General features: G+C 46.2%; 2 protein-coding genes across 2 annotated transcripts in view; one reads left to right on the top strand and one right to left on the bottom strand.

Annotated features, from left to right (window-relative positions):
- Positions 1 to 715: 715 nt before the first annotated feature.
- fem1b (fem-1 homolog b) lies at positions 716 to 6302 on the top strand. Its single transcript, XM_027284797.1, has 2 exons — positions 716 to 1427; positions 2603 to 6302. Exons 1-2 carry the CDS (start codon positions 1180 to 1182, stop codon positions 4236 to 4238), a joined length of 1884 nt encoding a protein of 627 aa, XP_027140598.1. The 5' UTR covers positions 716 to 1179; the 3' UTR covers positions 4239 to 6302.
- A 536-nt stretch (positions 6303 to 6838) lies between these two features.
- Positions 6839 to 15349, bottom strand: part of itga11b (integrin, alpha 11b) — a 33331-nt gene continuing 24820 nt past the window's right edge. The window contains exons 21-30 of the mRNA XM_027284793.1: positions 14926 to 15024; positions 14281 to 14357; positions 13992 to 14075; positions 12564 to 12669; positions 12271 to 12384; positions 12107 to 12190; positions 11919 to 12029; positions 11744 to 11839; positions 10943 to 11056; positions 6839 to 7903 (exon numbers count right to left, since the gene is read on the bottom strand). Of these exons, the coding sequence (XP_027140594.1) occupies positions 7823 to 7903; positions 10943 to 11056; positions 11744 to 11839; positions 11919 to 12029; positions 12107 to 12190; positions 12271 to 12384; positions 12564 to 12669; positions 13992 to 14075; positions 14281 to 14357; positions 14926 to 15024 (966 nt within the window). The 3' untranslated portion in view covers positions 6839 to 7822. The remainder of the gene's footprint in view (positions 7904 to 10942; positions 11057 to 11743; positions 11840 to 11918; positions 12030 to 12106; positions 12191 to 12270; positions 12385 to 12563; positions 12670 to 13991; positions 14076 to 14280; positions 14358 to 14925; positions 15025 to 15349) is intronic.

Below are 15349 nucleotides of genomic sequence, written 5' to 3'. Positions count from 1 at the left end.
GTTGTTGTTGTTACAGCTGCTTGTGTTGTTGTTGTTGTTGTTACAGCTGTTTGTGTGTTGTTGTTGTTGTTGTTACAGCTGTGTGTGTTGTTGATGTTGTTGTTACAGCTGTTTGTGTGTTGTTGTTGTTGTTGTTGTTACAGCTGTGTGTGTTGTTGTTGTTGTTGTTGTTGTTACAGCTGTGTGTGTTGTTGATGTTGTTGTTACAGCTGTTTGTGTTGTTGTTGTTGTTGTTGTTACAGCTGTGTGTGTTGTTGTTGTTGTTACAGCTGTGTGTGTGTTGTTGTTGTTGTTGTTGTTGTTACAGCTGTGTGTGTTGTTGATGTTGTTGTTACAGCTGTTTGTGTTGTTGTTGTTGTTGTTGTTACAGCTGTGTGTGTTGTTGTTGTTGTTACAGCTGTTTGTGTGTTGTTGTTGTTGTTGTTGTTACAGCTGTGTGTGTTGTTGTTGTTGTTGTTACAGCTGTTTGTGTTGTTGTTGTTGTTGTTGTTACAGCTGTTTGTGTGTTGTTGTTGTTGTTGTTGTTGTTACAGCTGTGTGTGTTGTTGTTGTTGTTGTTACAGCTGTTTGTGTTGTTGCTGTTGTTGTTGTTACAGCTGCTTGTGTGTTGTTGTTGTTGTTGTTGTTGTTGTTGTTGTTGTTACACTGAATCGGTTAAATAAAGGTTTAACAAAAAAAGCAGTGGCGGAACTGTTATCAGCAGACACAGTTCCGGTCGGAGGTATTTTCCCGTCGCACAGTAACTTCCGGTGAAGGTGAAAGTCTCAGTCTTAGTCTTAGTCAGTCTTAGTCAGTTTTAGTCAGTCTCAGTCGGTCTCAGTCGGTCTCAGTCGGTCTCGGTCGCAGCTCGAGTGGCGGGAGAATCTTCACGGAGACTCTGCCGAGTCAAATCAAAGCCGGACCGGAACCGAGCCGTGTTTGTTCACGCAGCTCGCTCCCGTTAGCACCGCGGCTAACCGGCTAGCCGACCCGGAGCGGACGCTCGGTACCGGACACCCGGTTCGGCTCGGTTCCGTTTCTCTCGTGGCCATAACGGAGCAGCTCCGCTTCTCATGCGCGCGCTGGGGCCGCGTTCGCCTTTTTGATGGGAGGCTGCTCGCGCCGGAGGACCGGACACTGCGGGCTGCTGCGGGGCAAGCGGAGGTCCGGGGCCCCCGCCGGGCCGCCTGCCGGGCTCACATGGAGTCTCTGGCCGGGTACGTGTACAAGGCGGCCAGCGAGGGCCGCGTCCTGACGCTGGCCGCGCTGCTGCTCAACCACTCCGAGGCCGAGACCCGGTACCTGCTCAGCTACGTGACCCAGCTGGCCGGACAGAGGTCCACGCCCCTGATCATCGCGGCCCGGAACGGACACGACAAGGTGGTCCGGCTGCTGCTGGACCACTACAGGGTGGACACCGAACAGACCGGCACGGTCCGGTTCGACGGGTGAGTTCACTTTAAGAACGCGTTTGTTTTTTTACAGTGAAGACACCTGGACAGGTGTTTGTCTCCTCCGTCCATTCACAGCCAGAGGGACGAGGACAACGTGAGTCCAACAGGACGTCCAGCTCACAGAATCAAGGTCCAGATGTCCTCATGTTTACATGTTTACATGTCCTCATGTTTACATGTCCTCATGTCCTCATGTTTACATGTCCTCGTGTTTACATGTCCTCATGTTTACGTGTCCTCATGTTTACATGTTTACATGTCCTCATGTTTACATGTCCTCATGTCCATATGTTTACGTGTCCTCATGTTTACATGTCCTCATGTTTACGTGTTTACATGTCCTCATGTTTACATGTCCTCATGTTTACATGTCCTCATGTTTACATGCCCTTATGTTTACATGTTTACGTGTCCTCGTGTTTACATGTCCACGTGTTTACATGTCCACGTGTTTACATGTTTACATGTCCTCGTGTTTACGTGTCCTCATGTTTACGTGTCCTCATGTCCTCATGTTTACGTGTCCTCATGTTTACGTGTCCTCATGTTTACATGTTTACATGTCCTCATGTTTACATGTTTACATGTCCTCATGTTTACATGTTTACATGTCCACATGTTTACGTGTCCTCATGTCTACATGTTTACATGTCCTCATGTTTACATGTCCTCATGTCCTCATGTTTACATGTCCACGTGTTTACATGTCCACGTGTTTACATGTCCACGTGTTTACATGTCCTCATGTTTACGTGTTTACATGTCCTCGTGTTTACGTGTCCTCGTGTTTACGTGTTTACATGTCCTCGTGTTTACGTGTCCTCGTGTTTACGTGTCCACAGGTTTATAATATAGCAGACTGTTGATTTCTAGTTTAAGTTTCGTGTTTTATTTCATATTTTAAAGTGTTTTTATTTTTAAACGTTTACATTAAGTATTACTCTGTGTTACTGTCATGGGCAGCGAGTCGCCACACGCTTCGATCCGTCTGAACCATCCTGACAACTGGTTTGTCTAGTTGGCCACGCCCCCTCTGTGATGTCACTGCTGATGTTTTGACCCAGTGTGGTCTTGAATGATCTCAGCTGACCTGCCTGTCTCTCTGCCTGTCTCTCTGTCTCTCTGTCTGTCTGTCTGTCTCTCTGCCTGTCTCTCTGTCTGTCCTGCAGCTACGTCATCGACGGGGCCACGGCGCTGTGGTGTGCGGCAGGGGCGGGGCACATGGAGGTGGTGCGCCTGCTGGTGAGTCACCACGCCAACGTGAACCACACCACCATCACCAACTCCACCCCGCTGCGGGCCGCCTGCTTCGACGGGCGCCTGGACATCGTCTGCTACCTGGTGGCGCACAACGCCGACATCAGCATCACCAACAAGTACAACAACACCTGCCTGATGATCGCCGCCTACAAAGGCCACACGGACGTGGTGAAGTTCCTGCTGGAGCAGGGGGCCGACCCCAACGCCAAAGCCCACTGCGGGGCCACCGCCCTGCACTTTGCGGCCGAGGCGGGCCACCTGGAGATCGTGCAGGAGCTGGTGCGCTGTCAGGCCGCCATGGTGGTGAACGGACACGGAATGACGCCGCTGAAGGTTGCAGCAGAAAGCTGTAAGGCGGATGTGGTGGAGCTGCTGCTGGCGCACGCCGACTGTGACCCGCACAGCCGCATCGAGGCGCTGGAGCTGCTGGGAGCCTCGTTCGCCAACGACCGGGAGAACTACGACATCCAGAGGACGTACCACTACCTGCACACGGCCATGACGGAGCGCTACCGCGACCCGGACAACGTCATCGCCAAGGAGCTGCTGCCGCCCATCGAGGCCTACGGGGGGCGCTGTGAGTGCCGCACACCCCAAGACCTGGAGGCCATCCGTGTGGACCGGGACGCTCTGCACATGGAGGGCCTGATGATCCGGGAGCGGATCCTCGGCTCGGACAACATCGACGTGTCGCACCCGATCATCTACCGCGGCGCCGTGTGCGCCGACAACATGGAGTTTGAACAGTGCATCAAGCTGTGGCTGCACGCGCTCCGCCTGCGGCAGAAGGGCAACCGCAACACCCACAAGGACTTGCTGCGCTTCGCACAGGTGTTCTCGCAGATGGTGCACCTGAAGGAGCAGGTGCTGGCCTCGGCCGTGGAGCAGGTGCTGAGCTGCAGCGTGGTGGAGATCCAGCGGAGCATGGCCCGCGTGGACACGGCGGCAGAGTCCGAGCTGCCTCAGGCTCTGGACAACTACGAGTCCAACGTGTTCACCTTCCTGTACCTCGCCTGCATCTCCACGAAGACCACCTGCAGCGACGAGGAGCGCGCCCGCATTAACAAGCACATCTACAACCTGATCCAGCTGGACCCGCGCTCCCGCGAGGGCGCCTCCCTGCTCCACCTCGCCATCAGCTCCAGCACGCCGGTGGACGACTTCCACACCAACGACGTCTGCAGCTTCCCTAGCGCGCAGGTCACTAAGCTGCTGCTGGACTGCGGCGCGCAGGTCAACGCCGTGGACCACGACGGCAACACGCCGCTGCACGTCATCGTGCAGTACAACCGGCCCATCAGCGACTTCCTGACGCTGCACGCCATCATCATCAACCTGGTGGAGGCCGGCGCCCACACAGACATGACCAACAAGCAGAAGAAGACGCCGCTGGACAAGAGCACGACGGGCGTGTCGGAGATCCTGCTGAAGACGCAGATGAAGATGAGCCTCAAGTGCCTGGCAGCGCGAGCCGTCCGGCAGCACCAGATCACGTACCGCAACCAGATCCCCAAAACGCTGGAGGAGTTCGTGGAGTTCCACTGAAGGACGGAGCCGGGGGACGGACTTTGTTCTTTTTAAAGAGTTTCTTATAATTTTCTAACAAACGGTGCTGAGGGACGACGGGATGAGGGCTGAGGGTTTTTGAGCATTTTTATAAAAAAGTTGCTTTTTTTGTCTATTTTAAGTATTAACGCTACGAACCAGCAGCCACAGACGCCCGTCTGTCTCTCGGTCTCTCAGAGAGAGGACGACGGTGACGTCACCGCGCTGCTGCTGCTTCTTGTGTTTTGCCTTATCTCCACGCCGGAGAGCGCACGCCATGTCAGCGTGAGAGAGAGAGAGAATGAACGAGTGAGTGTGGAGAAGCCGACAGACCTCGCAGCTCGTCACGCGCTGATCGTTTTTTTAAAACTGGGTTTTTAGTTTTTACTGTAACAGAAGAGCGAGGTCACGTGATCGGACAGTCAAGACTTTGAGTTCGTCATCTTTGACTTTATTTTAAAGGGTTTGATCGTTAACGGTGATTTCATGATTTGTTTTAAACCGATGCAACGTGGCCTAAAGTCTGTGGACGCCCCCTCGCCTCCGCGTTCACGCCAACACGGACCGTTCGATTCGACTCTTTGGAGGTCAGACGCGTGAATCTGACGTGTCTCGGGCGTCCGCACACTTTTGGCCACATCATGTGTTTTTCTTTTGGAAAATGATGAGAGATGCTTTTATTTTGAAATATGAAGCAGAAGCACAGGAAGTCCCGGAGATGCACACAATGCAGATCCAGTTTAATGACCCCTCATAAGTCCCGCCCCTTTTCCGCTCCGTGCTCCAATCACAGTCGAGCCTCAGTCAGCTTCCTCTTCCTCTGTACTTAGCTACGCTACGTGCTAAAGCTAGCATGCTAATGATGAGCTAACATTAGCGCTGTAGCAAATGTTACGGCTAGCTAAATGCTACGTGCTAGCCAACTAACCTATGTCAATCTTTAGCCATTAGCTACGCTAGCTAACTAGCGTGCTAACGAACATATAGATTAGGTAGCTAGCGTTTTGCTAACAACAGCTAACTTAGCCAGACGAGCTAACTCGTAGCTAACGCGTAGCATACGGGAGCACAGGAAGTTGCCCGAGGCTTGCTCAGATCTGATTGGCCCACACAGTTATTATGATATTTATTGATCTGTTAGCTCGTCACGCTACATGCTACATTTTATTTATTTGATCGTGTCCGTAACGTCCGATGACGGGCTGATTCATCGCCTCCCGTCGGACGTTACGGACCTCATCGCGGCCTCGTCACGGATCAGCTGACCGACACGACACACGCACCAAAACAGGAAGTTGGTGTTTAAATCTGAGCCTCGTCAAACTGTAGCTTAGCTTAGCTTAGCTTAGCTTAGCATAAAGGCTGGAAACGGGTGGGAACTGCTAGCCTCGCTCTGTCTAAACTAATTCCACCAGCGAGCAGCTCTTCAGCTCTTCGAACTGTTCCTTTAAATTCTCAGATGTTCAGATTTCTTTTAGAAATCGGTCGGACGTTAGTTTAATGTTATTTCAGCGTTAGCTCAGTGCAGAGGAAATGTTTCTGCTGAGCTCGAGATCCAGTTTACAGACTCCTGCAGCGTCGCTCGGTCGCTCCTCGGAGGGGAACACGCGAGACAAACGTTGAGACAGATTGACATGAAGTTAGCGTGTAAAACAAACCCTGTGTCTGTGTTCACGTGTTCGCCGAGGCCTTCCAATCATGACGTCGTGACGTCGACTCGTTTCTGTTTTCTAAAAATCACGACGATGATTTCAGGGTTTGATTTTTCTGTGAAACTCGTTTTTCCGTTGACGTGTGAACGCAGCATCACGTGATCGGGGGTGGGGGGGGTCTTAAAGGTGTCATGTGATCATAATGTGCCAACTCAGTGAGTCATGTTTTATTTATCAGTTTACGGGTGTCGGCGTCCTGACAGGAGCCTCTGGTTGGTTTGGGTTTCAGGACCGGGTATCCGGCTCGCCAAAGATTCTTCACGTGTCGGGAAACTTTTTTTAAAAAGATGTCAGCTGTGATGTACTTCCTGCAGGGCATGCTGTCAAATTAAAAGTCTTCTGTCTGCGTTCACCAACGTTCTCCTGGTTTTTATTTGTTCACTGTTTCAGGTTCTGATCCCAGAACCGAGCCGGTACTGACGACGAGTCCTACGTCAAACTTTTATTTTGTAGGAAACTTTGATTTCCTTTCTTTCTTTCTCTATTCTTTATTCACACACAACATATTGACGTCCAGTAATTGTCATTATTTCCACTTATAAAGAAAAGAAGATTACATACCTGTACATGCAGACCAAAACAAGACACAACATGAACAGACCTCAGAGACAGACAGCATGGTCCTCACACATACTGACAGTAGCTCTATCAGAGGTTGCAGCTCTATATAAGAATTAATCTTCTGGAGTGTTTCTGAGGAATAAGAAAGTCATTAATGTAAATGATAAAGAGTAACGGCCCTATGGTTTTTTTACCATAAAGATAACTTTTAAACCAGTTATGCACCTTTCCTCTAATGCCATAATGATGCAACCAACAGTGAAGAGTGACGTGACGTGAAGGTCAGAGCTCATTAGCAGGAAAGTAAATGACACTTGATCACAGACGTTGGTGTTTGTCGTCTTTATTCTGACACTGACACTAATAGTGAACATGTGGAGGCAGCGAGCGTGCACACCCCGCGGCCTCGCCTCAAACTTTAATGCCACTATCCTTATTTCTTCATTCATACGGAATATATTTACAAAGAGTTCAAGTTTGGCTTTATACAACAAAAGTGCATCAGATACAAGTTTGGAAAAAAAATAAAATACAATACGTGTTCATAAGATGCATTTACAGTTTCCATTAGTATGAAAAAGGAAAATAAAATCAGCCATCGTCGGTATTATTCTGCTGAACCCATCAAACACTTTTCACTTTTATAATCACTCACTAAAGTAGCTAACCGCTAATTAGCTGCTATTAAATTCTAACAGAACCGGGCTTAGCAGCCAGACCGGACCGGGTTGGAGCATAGCCTCTGAGACCAACAGGGAACAACGTTGATGTGTTCACTGTTAGACTGGACACTGCCGGTTCAGAGGTTCTGTCGCTGTGTTCACTGTTAGACTGGACACTGCTGGTTCAGAGGTTCTGGTTCTGGTCTGATTGTGTTCACTGGAAGTTAAACGCAGATGCTAACTCATGGTGTTGGCGGTAGACTTTAACGTCCTCTTGTGGTTGGTGAGTTTTCTTGTTTGCTGATTGGCTGGTTCATTAATTAATCTGGGAGTTGTGGGCGTGGTTTGTTAATTAACAGCTAGCTACCTAAGCACACTCAAAACAGTTTCTACATCTGCCGTCGCATCATATTCATTTTACTGAAGAGTCTTCTCACTGCGTCCACAGTCTTGTGATTAAAGGGCTGTGTTCTGATTGGCTGATCGAGTCGGGGGCGGGGCATCAGGGTCCCTGAGTGACAGGTGGCAGCTCGCGATGCGTTCAGGTGCTCCTCACCAACTCGTGTAGCCTTAAAGTTTATGACTTTGTTGTGTTGTGACTCTGAGTCAGCGAAGAGCGAGCGAACGTGGCATCGTCGACGCCAACACGTTATAACTCCTCTGCTGCCTTCCCATTGGCTACAGGCTGCTCCTCCTCTTCCTGTCTCCTCTGTCTGTTGAAGAAGCCAAGCTGAGAAAAAAAAACAGATTCAAGTTTCAAATGAACGTTTGCAGTCGAGTTCGTACCAAAGGTGCAGGGTCTAAGACAAACATGAAATATAATATTCATAACATTCAGTAGTTCACTTCAGACTTCAGACTGAAAGCTGAATGGCGGCTGCAGTGACCCTCCTCCTTCTCCTGGGCGTGTCTATTTTTTACTGGAACCTATTCATTGAATTACAGGGTATGACCAGCAGATGGCGCTTTTCTCAGACTTTTTTTACAGTTGTTCTATGTGACGGTTGCCTGGGTAACGTGAGTGTGTGTGCTCCCATACCCAGCTGATTGGTGGAAAGCCCTGGGCTCCAGTTAGGGTGTAGAGCAGGGGTCTGCAATTAGCAGCCCGCGGGCCAAGACCCATCAATTATATCTGGCCCGCTAGATGACGTTGATTTATTTTTAAAAAATATATATATATCTTTTAGACCTTATGTTTCCTGCCAAAATACAACAATTCCACAGATTTCACAACATTTACTGAAAAGTAGCTGATAAGTAACGTGACAGCAGCCAGAACATCCTCGCAGCCTCTGTAATAACAGCACATAGAAGCAAATGAATCTTTTAAATTAAATTAAATGTATTAGTAAAGTTAATTAAAGTTTATTTTTAAAGCATGGTCATGGCCCGCGATGGAATTGTCAGAAAAAAAATTGGCCCGGGTCCAAACTTATTTGCCGACCCCTGGTGTAGAGTATAAAGCTCCACCCACTAACTCTCTGCCTCTGGCAGGCTCCTCCCAGCTCTCCTGGCTGCCTCATGGTCTTTTGGTTTTATTTCTTTTCATGGCACACAACGCCTCATCTTCACACTTTCACTCATGCGTACATGCACCTTCACCGCTGACTGACTGATTAACACACCTCGTTGTTTCTCTGGCTTGTTTTTGGTAAAAGCTGTTTGTGTTGTTGAGTTCTTTACAATAAATTACTCTCGCGTATCCCTTTGTGTTTGTCAGGGCTCTAGTATAATATATATGCTGTATACTGTACAGAAGCCCAGTCGTCCTGTTCATGAACACACTCAAATCACAAGGTTGGTAGTCAAACCAGTCCATCAAAAGTTTGAGCAATGAGAATGCTAAAGCATGCACTGAACAGCAAAAGTTATTCTTCCTCTTTAAATGGAGATTCAGAAAAAAAAGTTGTTGCTTCATGGAGTTTCATTTACGCTTCAATTTATTTATGTAGGATTTGGATGGACAAAAATGTCTTTGCACCATGCAGAACTGTCCAGCTCTTCTTCAGCTTGATTTCCTGCTTGTTCCTGACCCGGACTCTTCGTCTCTGCCCTGGTAAACCTGACTGCTTTCTGTCCGAGCCCAGCCGGTCAGTTTCCTACTGCCTGTTGCAGTCATGTGTTGTCAGAAGTGTAATAAACAACACTTACTCACAATAAGATTGTACTGCGTTTGGGCCTTCCTGATCGGTGGCAGAATTACTGATGCGTCTCTTCTGTCTCCTAATCTGTAGTGAAAGCCACAGCTGGCCATCAGTATGACCACTACGGCGTTCAGAGGAATAAATACTGTGTTCCATACACAAAAAAAAAAACGGTCCATCAGACAGTTATTTTTTTAATAACCACTTTATGTTGGAATGTTGTTGTGCGCGACATACAGCTGCAGATACGAGGCTGCAGCGGTGCCTCAGTGTTATCTTATCACCCGATAACCGATCCACGGACCACTTGGTGCTGGTCTGTGGGGAGATCAACAATGAGGCGTTGCAGCACTAGCCACATCCATGACTGTGTATCTGTTCAGATGTGTCTTTATACATGGTGCCCATGCTTATGGCCGTTTCCGGTCGAGGCCTCACTGACTACGTCATCGCGGGGGATCACATTACTGTCACGTAGTGGTGGGCGGATCAATCCAAATATCGATAGTATCGATACCAAGACGGTATCGGATCGGTACTAGCCTGGTGAGGTCAATTCTTTACTTTAAGTTCCACTTTTGTTTGCTATGCTGCGGTTTTGGAGGTTGTTGAGTTGTTTACATATGATTAATATTTTCACCAGTTGTTGTTTTTGTTGTTGAGAATTCTAATTTCATTTTTGTGTTATAGTTTCTCAACAGTACTTGTTTGTTCCTAATTTGTTTACTGTTTCGCGAGCACTTTTTATTTAAGAGTTTTCTGAAAAAAATGATAATAAAGCATTTTCTATTTCATTCTAAACTTTGTCATGATTCTGTCCTGGGTTTGAACTATTTAATAATAAAAAAAGAAACATCACAAAAACACTTCAGGTCATGAAAATGAATTGAGATTTAGTAATTCAACGACGCGTCCACCTTATTTATTGAAAAGTATCGGTATCGGTGATACTGGGCCGTATTTCCTTGGTATCGGATCGATACCAAAATATGAAGTATCGCACACCAGTACTGTCACGGACCAGCCAAGGACCCATCATGGAAACTTTCATGGAAATTTTCATGCATGTATCATCACCTGAAAATAAGAATCTTTTTGTTTTGTAACTAACTAACTTAAAAATTCTCCTGTTATATCTACAGAGGCAGCGGGTCCTCAAACTAAACAGTGACTGTAGACTTTCAAGTGTTGTTTCTCCTTTACACTAAGAAGGCGAGGGTGATGTGAGGAGATTGGAATGCAGCAGCACCTGAACTCTACACACTGGACCTTTAACATCTTTAATTGAGGTGAAGATTGACTCACAGCTGAGAGGAGAATAAACTGGTTTGATTGGATGTTGTTGGAACAAAAGTCAAGAGTCAAAACCACCTGAAGACCGGGTCAAGACTTTGAGGAGTTGAGTCTGAGTGAAGTCCAGACAGACTGCAGAAGTCTGCAGGTAGGTAATGTTCATCAAATGTTCATTTGTTTGGATGTTGTTTTGTATTTAATTTGAAGGTTTATCTCACAGTTTCCTGTTTCCTGTGTTCACGTTAACTGAAATGATGTTAAGGAGTCAAGACAAGACCCAGAGTATAGAAAAATGTGTGTGTGTGTGTGTGTGTGTGTGTGTGTGTGTGTACCTTCCACAGGGCCAGCACCAGTAAAGCCAGCAGCAGCAGACCTCCCAGCGAGCTCCCCAGTATAATCCAGAATGGGATGATGTAATCCTCCTCTTTCCTGAGCTCCAGGATTATCTGCAGTCACAGAGAACGTTCACACAACGTTCGGAGAACGTTCACACAACGTTCAGAGAACGTTCACACAACGTTCAGAGAACATGGTTCACAGAGCATTCAGAGAACATGGTTCACAGATTTGTTTCTGATGATCCGTTAAACACGTTAAACTGACCTGATGAACCAAACAACACTACACACACACACACAGTATGTTTATTCATCTTATTTACATATTCATTCATATTAAACTTCAGATCATGAAGCTGATGATTGTTTTTGTTGGAACACTTATAAAAATGAATTTCCTCTCGTCCGTTAATCGACTGGATCTTTGAACGTGGTGTGACTGTAATGACCATTTGTGTCAGCAGGTGGCAGCAGCTCGTCTGATTTGTTTTATTCAGGACGTCTTTACGGGGACGCAGCAGGTCAACACGGGAAGTCTGCATCAGCTGTCACTTTAAAGTGTCTCAGCACGCCATTATACAAAGACTTCACCGTTCACATCAAACCTTTGAATCACAAACTTTGTGTTGAATTTAGTTTTTGGTCGGTTGGACGTTTTGACGTCCGTCCTCTGAACGTCCTCGCTCTCTTGTTTGTGGTTGGACAGTTTGATGAGTCATGTGACTGTCATTAATGTGCAAACAGTAAAAAACAACCACTTGGTTCGTGTGTGTGTTCGTTCATCGTGGGTGTTACCTTCCGGACGGGTCGGTCCTCCTGCAGGAACATCACACTGGATGCTTCCAGCTGGATGGAGGCCGCCGTCAGTACCTCCAGAGACCTGAAGCTCACCTGAAACAGGTTGTCAGTCATCATCAGTTTAAAAAAGGACTGCACATGTGCAGCATCAGATTGGTGTAAGCTGACTCACAGCGAGCAGGGCGGGAAGCTGAAGTCTTCCTCTGAGCGTCACCTTCAGCTCTCTGGAGGCCGGCAGGTTCAGGCGGCACTGGACCGGCAGACTGGCGCTGTTACTGTGATTCTGCAGAACATTTAGATACTTTAACGGCGTCTGGACGTCCTGAGACGAACTCTCAGTTAAAAGGTCATCAGTCTTACCAGCTGAGACAGGTGAGACAGGTCCTCAGCTGTGACCTCATTGGTTGTTCTGGGTTGATGCAGCGTGCAGTGAGAGCCGGCGACCTGCTCAGAGGAAGAGGAGGTCAATCTGAAATCATCCTCTTTTTTTATTGGTTGGTTGGTTGGTTGATTTCCTGTCCTACCTGCTCGATGCTGTAGTCTGTGATGTTCACCAGCTGGTTCCTCTTCCTGGTCACAGCCCAGATATCAGCCTTGAACACAATGTCCTGCACTGAGAAGATGCCGAGGTTCTGGATCTGCAACGACAAGACGTCGATAAAAACACAGAAAATTGATGTCGAGGAGCATCCTGAGGAGTCATCCTCTGGGGAACATGAACATCCACAGCAAACAGACGTGGCAGCATACTCCATATTTCAAATGTTATAAATTCAGGGAACTCTCCAACATTCATCCGACGTTGAGATGAACTCACGTAATAAGTGAGGTTGAAGGTCGGAGAGCTGCTGTCCTGCAGATCCCACGATGAAGAAGAAGAAGAGCTGTCGGATCTGATCTCAAAACGAGGAGGGTTCGGATCTCTGAGCGGAGAGCAGAGGCAGAGTTTGTTATTAGATTAGAAAGATTCAAATTATTAATATTATTATTAGATAGATTATTCGATTTAAACACATTTAAAAATGCAAAAACATGTGAAACCTTTTAAATATTTCCTGATTTGTGAAACATTTTTTACGTCAGTAATATTTGTTTCTGTGATCAGCTGACTTCATTTTTATTTTAAACGTCAAATATTTTAATATTCTCTTCATCCCTGTGAGTCAAATGTTGTTATATATAAATATATAAAAATAACTAATAACTATATTTATGTATTGTTTTTACATATATAAGTGTGTAGTACTACAATATATAACAACAACATATGTAGAAAAATAGGACATAAAAATATGTATTCTACAACAAGAACCTAAAATAATTTTCAGATTAACTTTATTCACCTTTGTATATACTTGATAATATACTTATTATATCTGTGTTTATGTTGATATGAAGTTCATCATCATCATTATTGTTGTTGTTGTTGATGAAGTTTATATTTTTTATAAACTAGCCCCTAGGGGGTGACGGACCCCAGGTTGAAGATATAATAAATATATAATAATAATAATAATAATAATAATATGGCTGATCCTTCCCACCCCGCACACAAACCCTGTGAGACACTCCCCTCTGGCAGGAGGCTGCGGTCCATCAGGACCAGAACCAGAACCTGCTAGGCCTTATCAACAAGGCTCGGAGCTCCCTTGACACTCTTCATGTCACACTGCATCCATAACTATGAGTTACATTAACGCTCAGCTCATACACTATACTTGCATATTTATAATACTACTGTGAACATCTGACTGGTACTTCTCATCACTGCCAGCTGTACGGCTCGTTTTACTTTGAAAACATTCTGTGTATTTATATTTATATTGTTATGTTAGAAGGCTAAAAGAATGTCACATGTCCCAGCATCAGTAGTCTTACCACACTGTACTCTTCTTACTACACTGTACTCATGATGAATCAAATGTTTTATTTTACTGGAACAGGGACTGCCCCTGTCCAGTCACATGTCATGTAAACTTCTATAAATAAAGGAACAAGGAACTGCTCTGTGCCTCTCTGCTATCTGTAGCTTAGATGTTGCAGTGGCAGGGTGCCCTTTGTACAAAGTAAAGCTCTCGTGTCTGACTCTCATTTGTTCTGGTCTCTCACAGGTGTCGAGTAAGTTGGTAAACTCCTCACATGTTAGATTTTTCATTTTCATAGTTTATATTCAGAGAATGTTTGTGTGTACATGTGTATAAATGCAGCATGAAGTTCAAGTGGAGTATTTAGATTTTTCTCTCACCTGGTGAAGAGGAGGTCGGTTTGGTACTTCAGAGGGAGGAAGATGTCGTTGGTGTTGTCGTCGGGGTAACCGTCTTCTCCATCACTAACACACACACACACACACACACACACACAGATTTATGAGGACATTTTTTATTTACATGAATTCTTTCGGATACGCCGTCCTCATATCGACCATAAACAAACACACACACACACACACACATGACAACATCTCTGATTTACACGCATACTCGTACTCCTGTTCTTGTGAGGACCACATCACCTTCATGGAGCCGCACTCTCACCTGCTGGTCGTCATGACGACCCGTGCGTGATCCAGAAAGACCGAGCGGCTGAACTCAAACTCCAGACGGAAAGATACCTGGACAGGAAATAAGAGCAGGTCGCTTTCAAAATAAAACTCACACAGTGCGTATTACACGCGGTACATTTACTCGAGTATTTAAGTAGTTTGAGCTCAACCATTTACAAAAGTGAAATCCTGATTGATTGGCTGATTCATTTACAGTTTAATTTTAGTACTTTTGCTTAAATATTTTGGTATTTTAAAGGGACAGTAACTACATGAACATCTCATCAGTTTACAGTATTCTTTATATTTTAATTGTTCCGTCATTAAAAGCGTGTCTCACCTGATCCGGCAGACTCGTTAAGGCCTGGACCTATAAACTGGACTTTAATCAGACAGCATCTGTGCAGAGCACCCTCAGGGGGCCTGACAGTGATGAAGCTGAAGCTGTTCACGCTCTGCTTAATCACTATCATTAGTGTGTAACAGCTGATGGTGTAATTACACCTGCTTCACTACCTGTCTGACATTTAACGCTGTGTTCTGATAATTGCCTGCAGGGGGCGCTAAAGTTCACTCAGCACTCAAACACACGTATATACATATCTGATCTGAATATCATCAAAGGTAAAGAACTCACCTGCGACAAGGACTTCATGAATGGAGCGCTGATGTTACACCTCCTCTGATTGGCCAGCCTGTCCTCAGAGAAACACTCGATCTGAATATCTGATTGGTCCTGTGGGGGAAAGGGGGAGGAGCCACCTCAATGTGACGCTACGCTACATCAACACGACCAATCAAAGATGCCAGAGTCGTCAGGTGTTAGATACCTTCAGGGGCGCCGCCAGGAACTTTGGGCCCCATGACATAAAAATCAAACTGGCCCCCTCTGTGCAGCTGCTGTCCCCACATCTCTAGGACCGAACTATCCCATCAGAAGCTTTACAGAACTCTAATCAAAGGCTCTGTTCTGTGTTTTGTAGTTCAATACTAGTACTAGCACAATATTTACTGCTGGTGATTTGTACATGCATACAGTCTGCATACAGTCTACATACAGT

Source organism: Larimichthys crocea, chromosome XII, assembly GCF_000972845.2.
Source record: "Larimichthys crocea isolate SSNF chromosome XII, L_crocea_2.0, whole genome shotgun sequence".
Taxonomy (NCBI): domain Eukaryota; kingdom Metazoa; phylum Chordata; class Actinopteri; family Sciaenidae; genus Larimichthys; species Larimichthys crocea.
Note: the sequence above shows the minus strand (reverse complement) of the source record. Positions and strands in the feature narration are given on the sequence as shown.